Genomic DNA, 18,232 nt, shown 5'->3' with positions numbered 1-18,232 from the left:
GGGTGGCTCAGATGGTTAAATGTCTGCCTTCAGCTCAGGTCATGATCCCAGGGTCCTGGGATCAAGCCCCGCATCGGGCTTCCTGCTCGGGGGGAAGCCTGCTTCTTCCCCTCCCACTCCCCCTGCTTGTGTTGCCTCTCTCGCTGTGTCTCTCTCTGTCAAATAAATAAATAAAATCTTAAAAAAAAAAAAAAGAAAACTATAAAATACTCATAAAAGAAATTGAGGAAGACACAAAGAAATGGAAAAACGTTCCATGCTCATGGATTGGAAGAACAAATACTGTGAAGATGGCAATGCTACCTAGAGCAATCTACACATTCAATGCAATCCCCATCAAAATACCATCATCTTTTTTCAAAGAAATGGAGCAAATAATCCTAAAATTTGTATGGAACCAGAAAAGAGCACAAATAGCCAGAGGAATGTTGAAAAAGAAAAGCAAAGCTGGTGGCATCACAATTCCGGACTTCAAGCTCTATTACAAAGCTGTCATCATTAAGACAGTATGGTACTGGCACAAAAACAGACACATAGATCAATGGAACAGATAGAGAGCCCAGAAATGGACCCTCAACTTTATGGTCAACTAATTTTTGACAAAGCAGGAAAGAATGTCCAATGGAAAAAAGACAGTCTCTTCAACAAATGGTGTTGGGAAAATTGGACAGCCACATGCAGAAGAATGAAACTACACCACACATAAAAATAGACTCCAAATGGTTGAAAGATCTAAATGTGAGACAGGAGTCCATCAAAATCCTAAAGGAAAACACAGGCAGCAACCTCTTCGACCTCAGCCGCAGCAACTTCTTCTTAGAAACATCACCAAAGGCAAGGGAAGCAAGGGCAAAAATGAACTACTGGGACTTCATCAAGATAAAAAGCTTTTGCACAGCAAAAGAAACAGTCAACAAAACCAAAAGACAACCGACAAAATGGGAGAAGATATTTGCAAATGACATATGAGATAAAGGGCTAGTATCCAAAATCTATAAAGAACTTACTAAACTCAACACCCAAAGAACAAATGATCCAATCCAGAAATGGGCAGAAGACATGAACAGACATTTTTCCAAAGAAGACAGACACATGAAAAAGTGATCAACAGACACATGAAAAAGTGATCAACATCGCTCAGCCTCAGGAAAATCCAAATCAAAACCTCAATGAGATACCAGTCAGAATGGCTAAAATTAACAAGTCAAGAAACGACAGATGTTGGCGGGGATGAAGAGAAAGGGGAACCCTCCTACACTGTTGGTGGGAATGCAAGCTGGTGCAACCACTCTGGAAAACAGTAAGGAGGTTCCTCAAAGAGTTTAAAATGGAGCTACCGTACGACCCAGCAATTGCACTACTGGGTATTTACCCCAAAGATACAAATGTAGGGATCCGAAGGGGTACATGCACCCCGATGTTTATAGCAGCAATGTCCACAATAGCCAAACTATGGAAAGAGCCAAGATGTCCATCAACAGATGAATGGATAAAAAAGATGTGGTATATATATATAATGGAATATTAATTAATGCAGCCATCAAAAGGAATGAAATCTTGCCATCTGCAACAATGTGCATGGAACTGGAGGGTATTATGCTGAGCGAAATAAGCCAGTCAGAGAAAGACATGTATCATATGACCTTACTGATATGAAGAACTCTTAATCTCAGCAAACAAACTGAGGGTTGCTGGAGTGGTGGGGGGTGGGAGGGATGGGGTGGCTAGGTGATAAGACATTGGGGAGGGTATGTGCTATGGTGAGCGCTGTGAATTGTGTAAGAATGTTGAATCACAGACCTGGACCTCTGAAACAAATAATACATTATATGTTAAAAAAAACAAAAAAGAAGAAGATAGCAGGAGGGGAAGAATGAAGGGGGGGTAATTGGAGCGGGAGATGAACCATGAGAGACTATGGACTCAGAGAAAAAAATATTGAGGGTTCTAGAGGGGTGAGGGGTGGGGGAATGGGTTAGCCTGGTGATAGGTATTAAAGAGGCAACGTACTGCATAGAGCACTGGGTGGTATATGCAAACAATGAATCATGGAACACTACATCAAAAACTATTGATGTAATGTATGGTGATTAACACAACATAATAAAAATATAAATAAAAAAAAGCACAACAAATGAACCTAGAAATCAGTAAAAAGAACTACTGGAAAATCCTAAAATGCCTGGCGATTAAATAACACACCTATAAATAAAACACAAGTCAGGAAATCTCAAGAGAAATGAAAAATTATTTGAACTAATGAAAATGAAAACACAACCCATCAAAATACATGAAATGGGGGCGCCTGGGTGACTTAGTCACTAAGGGTCCTGGGATCGAGCCTGACATTGGGCTCCCAACTCGGCTGGTAGCCTTCTTCTCCCTCTCCCACTCCCCCCGCTTGTGTTCTTGCTCTTGCTGTCTCTCTCTGTCAAATAAATAAAATCTTTAAAAAAAAAAAAATATGTGAAACGTAGCAAAAGCAGTGCTTAGAAGGAATTTTATGACACTGAATGCATATATAAGAAGAAAGATCAAAAATCAATAATCTAAGTTTCCACTTTAAAAAAAAAAAAAGAAGAGTAGGGTCGCCTCAGTGGCTCAGTCATTAAGTCTCTGCCTTGGGCTCAGGTCATGATCCCAGGGTCCTGGGATCGAGCTCTGCACTGGCTCAGCGGGAAGCCTGCTTCTCCCTCTCACACTCCCCCTGCTTGTGTTCCTGCTCTCGCTGTGTCTCTCTCTGTCAAATAAATAAATAAAATCTTTAATAAAGAAAGAAAGAAAGAAAGAAGAGTAGAGGGGTACCTGGGTGGCTCAGTTAGTTGAGCAGCTGACTCTGGATTTCGGCTCAGGTCGTGATCCAAGCATCCAAGCTCTGCACTCACTGGTGAGTCTGCTTCAAGATTTTCTCCCCCCTCTGCCCCTCACCCCCTGCTTGCACACTCACTCTCTTTTTCTCTCTCTTAAATAAATAAATAAATAAATAAATTTTAAAAAGGGAGCAGATTAAATCTAAAGTAAGAAATAAAATAAAGAAAAATAGAGCAGAAATCGATGAAATTGAAAACAGTAGACCAACAGAGAATATCAATGAAACCAAAAGGCAGTTCTTTTAAAAGTTAATAAAATCAATAAGCCTCTAGCCAGACTAAGAAATATAGAGAGAGGACACATATTACTAATATCAGAAATGAAAGAGTGGACATCAATACAATTAAAAGCATAATAAAAGAATACCATGAATAAGTCTATGCCCAGAATTTTGATAATCTCAATGAAATGGGCCAATTCTTTGAACAAGACAATCAACCAAAACTCACAACGAAAGAAATACATGATTTGAATACACCAGTATATATTAAAGAAACTTAATGAACAATTAGGAAACTTCAAAAAAAAGAAAGCACCAGGCCCAGATGTGTTCACTAGTGAACTACCAAGCATTTAAGTAAGAAATTATTCCAATTCTCTACAATCTCTTTCAAAGGACAGAAGCAGAAGGAATACTACTAAAGTCATTCTATGAAGCTAGCATTACCTTAATACCAAAACCAGACAAAGACATTACAAGAAAACTACAAAACAATCTCTCTCATGACCAAAGATGCAAAATCCTCAAAATATTAGCAAATCAAATTCAACAATGTATAAAAAAAATTATACACCAAAACCAGCTGGGACATATCCCAGGAATGCATGGCTGGTTCAATACTCAAAAATCAGTTAATATAAACCGATACATTAAAGACTAAAAAAGAAAAAAATCACATAGTTATATATGCAGAATAAGCATTTGACAAAATCTAACAACCATTCATGATGAAAACTCTTGCTATAGTAGGAAGACAGTGAAACTTTCTCAACTTGATAAAAGACTTTCTAAAAAAACACCTACAGTTACCATTATACCAATGGTGCGAAACTAGAAGTTTTCCTACTAAGATCAAGTAAAGAGACGATGTCTCAGTCCACCACTCCTTTTCAACATCATATGGGAATCCTGTGTTAATGCAATTAAGGCATGAAAAGGGAATGAAAGATACAAACTGGAAGGAAGACATAAAACTTTGTTCAAAAATGACATGATCATTTATGTACAAGATCCAAGAGAACGGACAAAGAAATTCCTGAAACTAATAAGCAATTATAGCAAGGTTCAGGATACAAGATTAATAAAAAAGTCAATTTCTTTCCTATATGTCAATAACGAACAAGTAGAATTTGAAATTAAAAACACAGTAACATTTACATTAGCACCCTCAAAAATGAAATACTTAAACATAAATGTAAAATATATGTATTAGGGGCGCCTGGGTGGCTCAGTCAGTTAAGGAGCTGCCTTCGGCTTGGGTTGTGATCTCAGGGTCCTGAGATCAAGCCCCAAGTCAGGCTCCCTGCTCGGTGGGAAGTCTGCTTCTCTCTCTCCCTCTACTGCTCCCCCTGCTTGTGCTCTCTCACTTGCGCACTCCCTCTGAAATAAAATATTATAGAAAAAAAAAAAAAAAAAAAAAAAAATATATATATATATATATACACACACACATATTAGAACTATATGAAGAAAATTACAAAACTCTAATGAATGAAATCAAAGAACTAAATAAATACAAAGACACTCCATATTTATGGGTAGGAAGAATCAGTACTATGAAGATGTCAATTCTTTCCACTTTCAGATTCAATGCAATCTCAGTCAAAATCGACCATTATTTTGTGGATATTGACGAGCTGATTTTAAAGTTTATATGGAAAGGAAAAAGGCCCACAATAGCCAATATGATATTGAAAGAGAACACTAAAGTTGGAAGACTGACATCATCCAACCTCAAGACTTACTTTAAAGCTACAGTAGTGAAGACAGTATGGTACTGGTACAAGAACAGACAAAACAGATCAATGAAACAGAACAAAGAACCCAGGTATGACCCCCCCAAATTACATTCAAGTGATTTTTTTAAAAAGATTTTATTTATTGGGGCGCCTGGGTGTCTCAGTCCTTAAGCATCTGCCTTCGGCTTGGGTCATGATCCCAGGGTCCTGGGATCGAGCCCCCATCAGGCTCCCCGCTCTGTGGGAAGCCTGCTTCTCCCACTCCCCCTGCTTGTGTTCCCTCTCTGTGTCTCTCTGTCAAATAAATAAATAAAATCTTAAAAAAAAAAAAAGATTTTATTTATTTATTGAGAGAATGAGAGAGATAGAAAGAGAGAGAGAGCAGGGGAAGGGGCAGAGGAAGAGGGAGAAGCAGACTCCTCGCTGAGCAGGGTGCCTGATGTGGGACTCGATCCCAGGACCCCAGGATCATGACCTGAGCTGACGGCAGATGCTTCATCAACTGAGCCACCCAGGCGCCCTCAAGTGATATTTGAAAAAGGTGCTAAGGCAATACAATGGAGCAAAGACAGTCTCTTCAACAAATGGTGCTAGAATAACTCAACATTGAAGAGCACAAGTATGAATCTAAACAGAGACCTTACAGCCTTCACAAAAAATAACTAAAAATGGATCAGAGACCTAAATGTAAAATCAAAACTATAAAACTCCTAGAAGATTACACAAGAGAAAACTTAGATGACCTAGCTATGATGATACTTTTTTAGACAGAACACCAAAAACATGATCCATGAAAGAAATAATAAATAAGCTGGATTACATTAAAATTAAAAATTTTTGCTCTGTGAAAGACAATATCAAGCAAAGTAAAAGACAAACACTAGAAGAAAATATTTGTAAAAGACACATCTGATAAAGGGCTGTTATTCAAAATATACAAAGAACTCTTAAAACTCAATAAAAATTAAAAACCCAATAAAAACCTAGCCAAAGACATTAACAGACATCTCACTACAGAAGATATAGCAAGCAAATAAGCATGGGAAAAGATACTTCACATCATGTCAACAGGGAAATGCAAATTAAAACAATGAGATACCACCACACACCTATAGAATGGCCAAAATCCAGAACACTAACAACATTAAATGTTGGCAAGGATGTGGAGCAATAGGAACTCTCATTCATTTTCATGGGAATGAAAAATTGTATAGCCGTTTTGGTTGATAGTTTGTCAGTTTCTTGTGAAACTAAACATACTTGTACCATACCACCTAGCAATTGCACTCCTTAGTATTCACTCAAAGGAAGTAAGAATTTACATATACACAAAAACCTGCACATGAGTATGAATAGCAATTTTATTAATAACTGCCAAAACTTGAAAACAACCAAGATGTCCTTCAGTAGGCAGATATATGAATTAACTGTGGTACATCCAGATAATGGAAAATTATTCAGCTCTAAAAAGAAATGATGTATCAAGCCATGAAAAGATGGGGAAGGAACTTAACTCCATATAACTAAGTAAAAGAAGCCAATCTGAAAAGGCTACAAAATGTATGATTCCAACTATATGACATTTTGAAAAAAGCAAAACTATGGAGAAAGAGAACAGTGGGTGACAGAGGTCAGTGGGGGAGAGGATTATGTGGGGCACAGAGAATTCTTAAGGCAGAAAAATTATTCTGTAATGTATTATAATGATGAATATACATACATCATTATATATTTATCCAAACCCATAGAATGTACAATACCAAGAGTAAATCCCAATGTAAACTATGGACTCTGGGTGATTATGATGTGTCAATATACGCTCATCCTTAGTAAAAAATACACCATTATAATGAGTGATGTTAATGGGGGGAGGCTATACGTGTGTGGAGTTAGGAGATATATGGAAATCTCTGTACATTCTTCTGAATTTCGTTGTGAATCTAAAACTGCCTCCCAAAAAACAAAATCTTAAAAAAATTAAATAAACAAAACTACAAGCAATATTTGGAGAAAAAAAATGTTAAGGTTTCAAGATCTTATGGAATAACCGTAAAAATATTTTTATTTTTTTAAAAGTGTAATGATTTTTTATTTTTCCTTTCTACAATACCTTTCTTCTTATATCCAAGTCATATAATCCTAGAAGAGGCGAGTTCTCAAAGCTTCATTAGTATAATCAATACCAGCAAAATAGATTTGCCTCATTTTTTTAACCTTTTAATAAGTAATACTAAGATCTTGTTTTAACCTTCACACCTAAGAGGCCAAGAGATTCAACCTTACTTTGCAAAACTTGCTTGGGGATCCTGGCCCAATCATCTAAGTAAATATCTTCATGGTAATGCAAACTTTAGATATTTATGATGTATGGTACTAATCATTCAAGGAGCTCTCAGCAGGAGACAGAACAAAGATTTAAAGGAAGCAATGAAAGTATGAACTCAGGGATTACAGCAAAAAAGAAAAATATTAGAATAATCAGGGTTCCAGAAGGAAAAAAGAGGAAGAGGGCAGAGAGTTTATTTAAAGACATAATAGTGAACATCCCAAACCTGGGGAAAGACTTGGACACACAAGTCCATGGAACTAAGAGATCACCCTCGTTATCTCAATGCAAAAAGGCCTTCTCCTAGACATATTATAATGAAACTATCAAAAATTAATAATACTGAATCTTAAAGGCAGCCAGGAAAAAAAGAATGTAACGTATAAAGGAGCCCCCATTATGTTGTCCGTGGATCTCTCAAAAGAAATCTTACAGGCCAGAACAGAGTAGAAAGACATATTAGAAGGGTTGAAAGATAAAAATTGCCAGACAAGAATCCTTTATCTGGCAAAGTTATCCTTCAGATATGAAGGATAAATAAAGGCTTTCATAGACAAACAGAAAATGAGGGAGTTCACCAACTCTAAAGCTGGTGAAGGGAGTTCTTCAAGCTGAAAAGATGCTAATTAGTGACATAAAATATACCGAAAGTATACAACACACTGGGAAAAGTGAAAACTATAGTCAGACTTAGAACATCCACAACATAAAAAGCTCCATTTTGGGCGCCTGGGTGGCTCAGTTGGTTAAGCAACTGCCTTCGGCTCAGGTCATGATCCCAGAGTCCTGGGATCGAGTCCCACATCGGGCTCCCGGCTCAGCGGGGAGCCTGCTTCTCCCTCTGACCCTCTCCCCTCTCATGCTGTTTCTCTGTCTCTGTCTCTTTCTCTCAAATAAATAAATAAAATCTTTAAAAAAAAAAAAAAAAAGCTCCATTTTGACAATACTAATATAAGAGGGAATAGTAAAAGGGTGAAGCCTTTGTGGGTGTTTGAAGATAAGTTGCTATCAGCCTAAAATGAAATTTTATTTATAAGATAAACTCATTGTAATCACGAAACAAAACCTATAGTAGATGCATAAAGGGCAAAGAAAGAGGAAACAGATGCACAAAAGACAAGGGAAAATGAAAGTAATTAATTTATACAAAGGTATGCAGAAATGGAGGGAAAAGAAACAGTGGAAATACAAGCAAGCTAGAAAGTGATAAATAAAATGGCATTTTTTAAATTATTATTTTTAATCTTTTTTTTTTTAAAGATTCTATTTATTTGTCAGAGAGAGAGAGCACAAGCAGGGAGAGCAGCAGGCAGAGGCTGAGGGAGACGCAGGCTCCCCGCTGAGCAAGAAGCCCAACATGGGACTTGATCCCAGAACCCTGGGATCATGACCTGAGCCGAAGGCAGACGCTTAACCAACTGAGCCACTGTGGCGCCCCATAAAATGGCATTTTATATAAAGTTTTTATATATCAATGATTACTTTAAATGGAAAGAATTGAATTCACCAATGAAAAGGCAGAATGCCTTGACAGATAAAAAGCCAAAATTCAACTACAGTCTTCCTCAAGAGATTCATTTCAGCTTTAAGGATGCACAACCCTCAAAAAGAAGGGATGGAAAAAAGATATTCCACGGAAGTGGAAACCAAGATATATACACTTATATCAGACAAACCAGACTTCAAGCCAAAAACAGTAACAAGAAACAAGGAAAGTCATTCATTATATAATGATAAAGGGATCAATTCATCAAGAAGATACAATTGTTAATATGTATGCACCCAACATCAGACCACCTAAACATATTACACAAATACTAACAGATATGGAGAAATAGTACAATACAATAATAGCAAGGGACATTAATAACCCACTTTCAAAAAATGAAAGATCATCCAGATAGAAACTCAATAAGGAAACAATGGACTTGAACCACACATTACATGAAATAGATCTAAAAGATATCCACAGAACATTCGATCTAACAGCAGCAGAATATACATTCTTCTCAAGTACATATGGAACATTCTCAAGGATAGATCATATGGTAGGACACAAAAAAGTCTTAGCAAATTTAAGAAGACTGAAATCAAACCAACTATCTTTTTCAACAACAACGGTATGAAAACAGAAATCAACATGAGGAAAGGTGGAAAAACTACATACATGTAGAAACTAAACACACTCCTGAACTACATATGCGTCAAGGAAGAAATGAAAAAGATAACCAAAAAAATCTTGAAACAAATGAAACACAAAATAACAAAACATATGGAATGAATGCTGTAAAAGCAGTTCTGAGAGGGATGTTTATAGCAATAAATGCATATACCATTGACCCCTGAACAATGTAGGGGTTAGAGGCAAAAACTTCACACAGTTGAAAATCCATGTAACTACCAGTAGCCTACTGTTTACCAGAAGCCTTACCAATAATATATAGTCAATCAACAAATATTTTGTATGTATGTTCAATGTACGACATACTGTATTCTTACAATAAAGTAAGCAAGAGGAAAAAAATGTTAAGAGAATACTAAGAGAAAATACTGTTTACAGTACTAAACTGTATTTATCAAAAAAATTCACATGTAAGTGAACCTATGCAATTCAAATCTAGGTTATTCTAGGGTCTCCTCTATTAAGAAATTAGATCATAAATGAAAAACCTAACTACACCTCAAGGAACTAGAAAAAGAAGAACAAATTAAGCCCAAAGTTATTAGAAGAAAATAATAAAAAAGATGAGAGTAGAAATAAATGAAATGGAGACCAGAGAAACAATAGAAAGATCAAAGCTAAAAGCTGTTCTTTTTTTCAAAAGATATACAAAATTGACAAACCTTTTGCAAGACTAAGAAAAAAAGACTCAAATAAATAAAATCAGAAATAAGAGAGGAAAAATTACAACTGATACTATAGAAATAATAAGATTATGAGACTACTGTGAACAAATTAGATAACCTACAGGAAATGGATAATTTCCTAGAATCATACAACCTACCAAGACTGAGTCAAGAAGTAAAGTCTGAATAGACCAATATTAAGAAAGGAGATTGAATCACGTAATCAAAAACCTCCCAACATAGAAAACCCCAGGACCAGATTTCTTCACTAGGAAATTATACCAAGTATTTAAAGAAGAATTAATGCCAAGCCTTCTCAAACTCTTCCAAAAAAAATAAAAAAGAAGAAAGACTCCCAAACTCATTCTATGAGGCCAGCAACACCCCAATACCCAGGCCAGATAAGGACACTACAAGAAAACTACAGACCAATATCCCTGTTGAAAACAGATGCAAAAATTCTCAACAAAATTCTACCAAACCAAATTCAAGAACTCATTAAAAAGATTATACATCATGACCAAGAACAATTTATCCCTGAGATGCATAATTCAACACATGCAAATTAATAAATGTGACATGCCACATTAACAAAATGAAAGATAAAAATCATATGATCTTCTCAATAGATGTATAAAAAGTAGTTGACAAAAAATACCCTTTCATGATAAAAAACCTCAACAGACTGTATATTGAGGGAACATACCTCAACATACTAAAGGGCATCTACAACAAACCCACAGCTAACATCACACTCAATAGAGAAAATCCCAAAATTTTCCCCCTAAAATCAGGAAAACAACAACTCTCACCACTCCTATTCAACATAGTACTGCAAGTCCTGGCTACAGCAATTAGGCAAGACAAAGAAATAAAAGGCATCTAAATAGGAAAGGAAGAAGTAAAATTGTTATTTGTGGATGATATGATGATATATGTATTAAACATCCCAAAGATTCAACTAATAAACAGTTGAATCTAATCAATGAATTCAGTAAGGTCACAGGATATAAAATCAAAACATAAGAATCATTTGTGTTTCTATATATTACCAATGAAAATCTGTAAAAAGAAAGGAAACTATCCCATTCACAATAGCATCAAAAACAAAGAAATACCTAGAAATAAATTTAACCAAGGAAATGATCAACCCAATGAAAACCACAAGACTTTGTTGAAAGAAATCAAAGAAGAAACAAACAAATGCAAAGACATTCCACTCCATGTTAATAGACTGGGAGAGTTCATATTGTTAAAGTGTCCATGCTATCCAAAGCCATCTATAGATTTAAGGCAGTATCTATCAAAATTCCAATGGCTTTCTCACAGCAATTGAAAAAATCAATCCTAAAATTTATATGGAATCACAAAAGACCCTGAATAGCCAAAGCAATCCATAAAAAAGAAGAACAAAAATGGAGGCACACAGCATTAATTTCAAACTATATAATGCTACAGTAATTAAAACGGTATAGTTTTAATAAACACACAGACCAATGGAGAGAGTGAAGCCAGAATTAAACTCCAACATACATGGTCAAATAATATTTATAAGGGAGCCAAGAACACCTGATGAACTTTGAAAGGACAGTCTCTTCAATAAATGGCGTGGGGGAAACTAGATAGCCACATACAGAAAAATAAAATTGGACCCCAACTATACACCATTCACAAAAATTAACCTGAAATAGATCAAAGACTTAAACATAAGACCTGATTCCATAAATCTCCTAGAAGAAAACATAAGGAAGAAGTTCAACAATGGTCTAGGCAATGACTTTTTTGGACATGACACCAAAAGCACAAATAACAAAAGAAAAAACATAAAACCTTGTGCACTGCAAGCAAAATTAACCAAGTGAAAAGGCAACTTACAGAAGAATGGGAGAAGATATTTGCAAACCATGTACTACATAATGGGTTAATGCCCAAAATTTATAAAGAACGCATACATCTCAATAACAAAGAAACATATCTATTAAAAAATGGACAGAGGACCAGAACAGACATTTTTCCAAAGAAGACATACAAAAGGCCAACAGACACACAGAAAGATGCTCAACATCACTAATCCTTGGGGAAATGCAAACCAAAACCACATTATCCCTTTATAACTCTCAGAATGCCTAAAATAAAAAATACAATAAATAAATGGTGAGAATGTGGAGAAAAGGGAACCCTTGTGCACTGTTTGTGGGAATGCAAACTGGTGCTGCCACTGTGGAAAACACTATGGAGGTGCCTCAAAAAATTAAAAATAGAAATACCACATGATCCAATAATTCCACTACTGGATATTTATCCAAAGAAAACAGAAACACTAATTCAAGAAGATATATGCAACCCTGCCCCAGCTTGTTATTGTTATTTGTTGCATTATTTTCATGAAATCCATCCACATCCCCTAATCCCATGTTAAACTTCTGCTGTTGCCTTTCAGGAAGGCACATCTTTAGGTATGCCCACAATAATCCTGAGATGACAGTGGTACCAGTCATCACATTCTTTCAGTAAACACACCCAGCTGTAAAACTCCCCTAATTATAAACACATTGCTCTACTGTTTTCCACAATGCCCTGGGACATGAATCCTTTAGAAACTAAACCAAATCAAATTATGGCTTCTTCAAAGGAACAGTTTGTGCGGTAGGTGTTTGAAGCTACTATTCCCTCTAGTTTCCTTGTTTTTGTCTCCCCTGTTGTCTTCAGGTTTCCCTAGAGACTCCTTCTTAAATAATCTGAGCCTTGTAGTTATTTAAATTGTAATCTCCTGTTATTATATAGGAGCCAGGTTGATGTGGCAGTCAGGTGAGTGGTTGCGGAGGGATTGTTCTGCAATATCACTAGGACTCAGTGGTTTAGTGGTCTATGCTACTTGGTTATGTCCTCCAGTGCTTTTGAGCTCACCCTCTCCTTGGGTGACACAAGAGGTATAAAGTAGGCTGGAAATGGTATTTCCTTCCCCCACTTTGGTTATTTTCTGGCAAAATCCATGTTGGTTGAGTACAGGTAAAATAGATTTCCTTGAGGGCAGACCTTTGTTAAGGAGAACAGAAAGTTCTGAGCACATTTCAAAATGGTTACTTCCCTGCTCACCCCACCCTGCCCTCCAGAGCATGAGTGGATTTTTCTCTAGTCTTCAGTTTGGGAACCCGATGGGGTGACTGGTGGTAGTAAAACTAATGAAAGCATGGGGACCTTTGTAAGGCTGGGCCTTCAGGAGTTTTCATCTCTCAAGCCAGTCTTTGCTCAGTCTCTGGCAATTAGTCAATTACCCTTTAAGTATTCCTACTAGTGTGCTAGTATGTACTGCCATGAGTAGTTAGGATCAGAAGAAACCCTTATGTTCCATGATGATGCAAATATAGTGGCTTTACCAACTTTAAATCCCATCTATTCAGTTTAACTCTTGAAAATAAAATTTAAAATAAACAATATATACTTTCCAATCAAGATCTTAAATATTCACATACTTTTTCAACCTAACTTGTATGATAAAGACTTGGAAGTGTGAGTTTTATTTCTCAACATTAAACTAGTTCTAAGCATATTTACCAATAAAGTAATATGCCAACTCCTTAGCATACAGAATATGTAGGATCCTTCACAATCTGAATCTAATTTCTCTTCTACAAAACATCTTCCTAAATTCTTATTCCTTTGTTTCTGTCTTCAGTAAAGACAACTGAAGGAGAAACCAAATGAAACAGCTCATCATTTCCTCAACTTGCCATACCCTTTCTTACTATTAGGTCTCTGCAAATGCTTGTTACCTCTACTTGAATTCCCTAAATCCACACATACCTATTCCACATTTCCTTTTTCACTGAGGAAATTTCCATTCATCCTTTAAAAACAATCTCAAGGGGCACCTGGGTGGCTCAGTCGTTATGCATCTGCCTTTGGCTAAGGTCATGATCCCAGGGTCCTGGGATCGAGCCCCACATCGGGCTCCCTGCTCAGCAAGAAGCCTGCTTCTCCCTCTCCCACTCCCCCTGCTTGTGTTCCCTCTCTCACTGTCTCTCTCTGTCAAATAAATAAATAAAATCTTAAAAAAAAATAAAAATAAAAACAATCTCAAATATCATGGAGCCATTAAAATTTTCCCTAGAGAGATTGTATCCTTTGTGTTTCCAAAACAAAAGTCAAAAACTCTTCTAAAATCTTTGTAACAATAAAAAAGGAATATATATACAATATAGGGTTTTGAAAACACAGAAAAATTTATATTATCACTGTTATTTTAATCCACATCATCTGAAAGGAATTTTTCAGATTTTGACATTTGTATAAGATATAAAATACAACATAAAATATTTTTTAAAATTGTCTCTAGTAGGGGCGCCTGGGTGGCTCAGTCGTTAAGCGTCTGCCTTCGGCTCAGGTCATGATCCTAGGGTCCTGGGATCGAGCCCCGCATCGGGCTCCCTGCTCGGCGGGAAGCCTGCTTCTCCCTCTCCCACTCCCCCTGCTTGTGTTCCCTCTCTCGCTGTGTCTCTCTCTGTCAAATAAATAAAATCTTTAAAAAAAAAAAAAAAAAAAAATTGCCTCTAGTAAAATCAGAAGTGTATTAAAATCTAAGATGTGCATTTATTATTTCACTGTTGTAAAAACTGACAATGATAATTATCTTCTCTGAAGATTTTAATTACATTTTTTCTTATTGTTATTAATTTTATAATTAATTCTTGTGTGTCCACTAATAGGCAGGGGCTATGTCTTGAATTGTTTTATATCCTCTGAACATACCAGGGTTTGAATTATATAGTAAGTGTTTAAAAGATGTAAGATGAAACACTAAATGATACTTAGTTTTCTTTTATGGACTTTACAGAGGTGTTATTTACATATAAAATGAAATATACCAACTTTAATGAACAATTCAGAGTTTTGACAAATGTATTCAGTTATGTAACTACCAGCCACCAAAATCATCATATAACATTTGATCACCTCAAAATGTTCCCTTGGTGTCCCTCTGAAGTCAACCGACTGAGCCACCCAGGCGTTCCAACAGTTCTTTTTATTGCTTAACAGTTTTCCATTGTGGAAGTGTACCGTAATTTGCTTATCCTTTCACCAACTGATATTTGTACGTCTGTTTTGTGCTGCTATAAATAATGTAGCTATGAACATCACTGTGAAAATCTCTTTATGAACTTAGGTTTTCATTTCGCTTGGGTAAGTATCCAGGAACAGAAATGCTAGATTATATGGTAAATCTAGGTTTAACTTTAAAGAAACTGCCAAACTCTTTTCTAAAGTTGGTATACTAGGGGGCACCTGGGTAGCTCAGAGGGTTAGGCGTCTGCCTTTGGCTCAGGTCATGATCCCAGGCTTCTGGGATCGAGCCCCGCATTGGGCTCCCTGCTTGGCGGGAAGCCTGAGCTTCTCCCCGCCCCCTCTCTGTCAAATAAATAAATAAAATCTTTAAAAATAAAATAAAAAATAAAAAAAATAGAGTTGGTATACTAGGTTGCACTCCCACCAGGAATGTATGAGATTTCAGGTGCTCTGCTTCTTGCCATCATTTGGTATTGTCATTTTTTTTTAAACTGGAGCTATTCTGTGGGTGAGTTCACTGTGGTTTAATTTGCATTTCACTGATGACTGAACATCTTTTCATATTCTCATTTGCCATCTGTATATGTCCTTTGGTGGAAATGTTTATTCAAATATTTTGCCTATTCTTTTTAATCAGATTGTCTTATTACTGAGCTATGAAAGTTCTTTATATATTCATAATACGTCCTTTATCAAATATATATTTTACAAAAGACTGTGTCTTGCTTTTTCATCTTCTTTAAAGTGTCTTTTGAAGAGCAAAAGTATTTGTCATGATGGTCATTTCAATTTTTGTATTTTCTGGTTCATATCTTTTTGTGACCTATCTAGGAAATTTATCTTTATTTTTTAAACAAAGTTGTGGCTATTTTCTAAAACAGTTGCTTCTGTCACTTATCATATTCCTATTTAAGTGTTATTAAAGTGACTAATTACAAAAACCTACTAAATAAAAATCAGATAGTGAAAAATCAGACCAAATCTTTTAAAAGAAGATGTAAAGAGAAACAGATTAATACAATGTATTTCTTTTGTATTTGTTCTGCTAAAGAAAATCATTCCATTTATTTTAAAAAACCAGAGCTACTCATATAATATATAAGACACATGACTGATGTGATTTTTATGATTTTCAATTTATCCCCTCAAGGAAAGTGGCAGATGCTACTTTTCCTTTTTCCTCATTCTGGGATACAGAAGTAATGGTAGATGAGTCATCCTGGACAATGAGGACAACATGCTAAGGATAGTAGAGTAGTAAAACTAAAGAAAGAGGAGTTTTAAACCCCAGGAGCTACCATATTTTCCTAGCACCAATTTAAACCACTGTGACAGTGGATCTTAGATGCAGCAACCATGCCCATGTTCCAACTAATAAACTAGCACCCCACTGAATGCACTTAGATGAAATACTGACTTAAAGCAATCAACATGGTACAAGACAGAGTAAACATGACAGAATTAGCTAGTGCAAATTCAGAGATTCTCCAAGAGAAAAATTCATGAAGTAGTATTCTCTATAAATACTGCCCTGTCTGGATTACGCACATTTAAAAATAAATAATTAAATTATTTTGGTATTCTCTAATAGATTTCAAGTGGGGTAAGTTACACGACAACATTAATAGAGTTTAACAACCACTTTCTTTTTTCTTTTCTTTTTTTTTTTTAAGTTTTATTTAAGTAATCTCTATACCCCATGTGGGGCTTGAACTCAGGACCCTGACCACGGTCAAGAGAGCCACACTCCTCTGACTGAGCCAGGTAGGCACCCCAACAATCACTTTCTTTAATATGGATTATTATATTTGGTAATATAATGGTAAAAGCAAAAGTATTGATGGAAGTTCTTACCATGGAAAGGTATTCATTCGTACCCTGTTCTTATAAATCAGAATTCCTCCTGACATCACTCCAATCATAATTTCATTGTTACTTTGATCCTTCAAAAAAAGAAAATGACAAATCTAAAATACTGGGTTTTTCCTGTTAAATATATATTTTAAAAATAGGATAAGTTTTTTTTAACACAATATAACATTTTCAAAGTCAGCACATAATTGCATAATATTTACAAACCCATATGGTAATTGTCACCTCATAAAAACGAAGAACCTATTTCACATCAAACTTAAATGTTGCATTATTAAAATTCATTAATCCAAAGTAAAAATGATCTCAGGATTTTCCACAGTTTGTAAGTGGAACTGAGTTTTAAGATAAGGAATCAAAAGCCTTTTCATCTTGTAGAAGGAAGAGTTAATATACATTTTTCCATTTCTAAAGCTATTCTGACCCAACTACTGTTTAAATATAGTGCCAAGATTGCAAACATGAATAAAACATGGAGAAGCTCAGAGTTTGGTAAAGTGTAACCTGTAATAAAACAAGACACCCAATATAATGATAAATCATATAACTAATATAATACAACAAAAACATCATGGCAGTATAGAGTAGGGAACAACTATTGGAGAGTCTGAAAGATTCCAGAGAAGAAAGTTTGAACTACGCTTTGAGGAAAGGGAGAGTTTTCATGCTAACTGATCCAACTTGAATAGCTAATCTGCACTACTGACAAAATGAGAATTAAATTATTTTCTCAGATGCTAATCAACCTTGAAATAGTTTGCTACTGATTTGAAACATTCGACAGGTAAGCTAATAAAGCAATAATGCTTTTACCCCCTACCTATTCATATGCTCAGAAGATAGAACTAATTGATGAAATTATAATTAAGATTTTAATAATTGTGTCCCTCAGAAAAAAACCCTTTAAAATGTAGTTTCAATAATTTCTACTTAAATAAAATCTTACTAAATTAACCTGTTCAATAGGATAATACATAACAAATGGCCAAAGTAACATATCAGTGTATACTGTATGGCCACACAATTTATTTAGCAATAACCACCATTATTGTACACCATTATAAGAGTCATAAATAATTTTTTAAAGAACATCAATTAGAAGTTTGGGCTAAAATGGAAGGCTTAATATACGCTCCTATTGCTCCTTCTGGTCCGAATCTCATAAAACATTGGAGAAGATACATGCAAACAACGTGTAACACTTGAAGGTATATAATCAATGGGACCAGACATTTTGAGGAATTTGTGAAGACATAATAAAGAGGATAAAATCAGATTTAAGGAAAGAAAAAA

At 35.6% G+C, this 18,232-nt stretch overlaps 1 protein-coding gene across 5 annotated transcripts in view; it reads right to left on the bottom strand.

The window, feature by feature from the left end:
- PTPN4 (protein tyrosine phosphatase non-receptor type 4) overlaps positions 1-18,232 on the bottom strand; it is a 230,079-nt gene that overhangs the window by 81,903 nt on the left and 129,944 nt on the right. For all 5 annotated transcript variants that reach the window (XM_032412092.1, XM_032412078.1, XM_032412100.1 and 2 more), the window contains exon 10: positions 16,922-17,010. In XM_032412092.1, coding sequence (XP_032267983.1) covers positions 16,922-17,010 — 89 coding nt within the window. The remainder of the gene's footprint in view (positions 1-16,921; positions 17,011-18,232) is intronic.

Source organism: Phoca vitulina, unplaced genomic scaffold, assembly GCF_004348235.1.
Source record: "Phoca vitulina isolate PV1807 unplaced genomic scaffold, GSC_HSeal_1.0 scaffold1, whole genome shotgun sequence".
NCBI classification, from domain to species: domain Eukaryota; kingdom Metazoa; phylum Chordata; class Mammalia; order Carnivora; family Phocidae; genus Phoca; species Phoca vitulina.
This window is presented reverse-complemented; position numbering and strand designations above follow the sequence as displayed.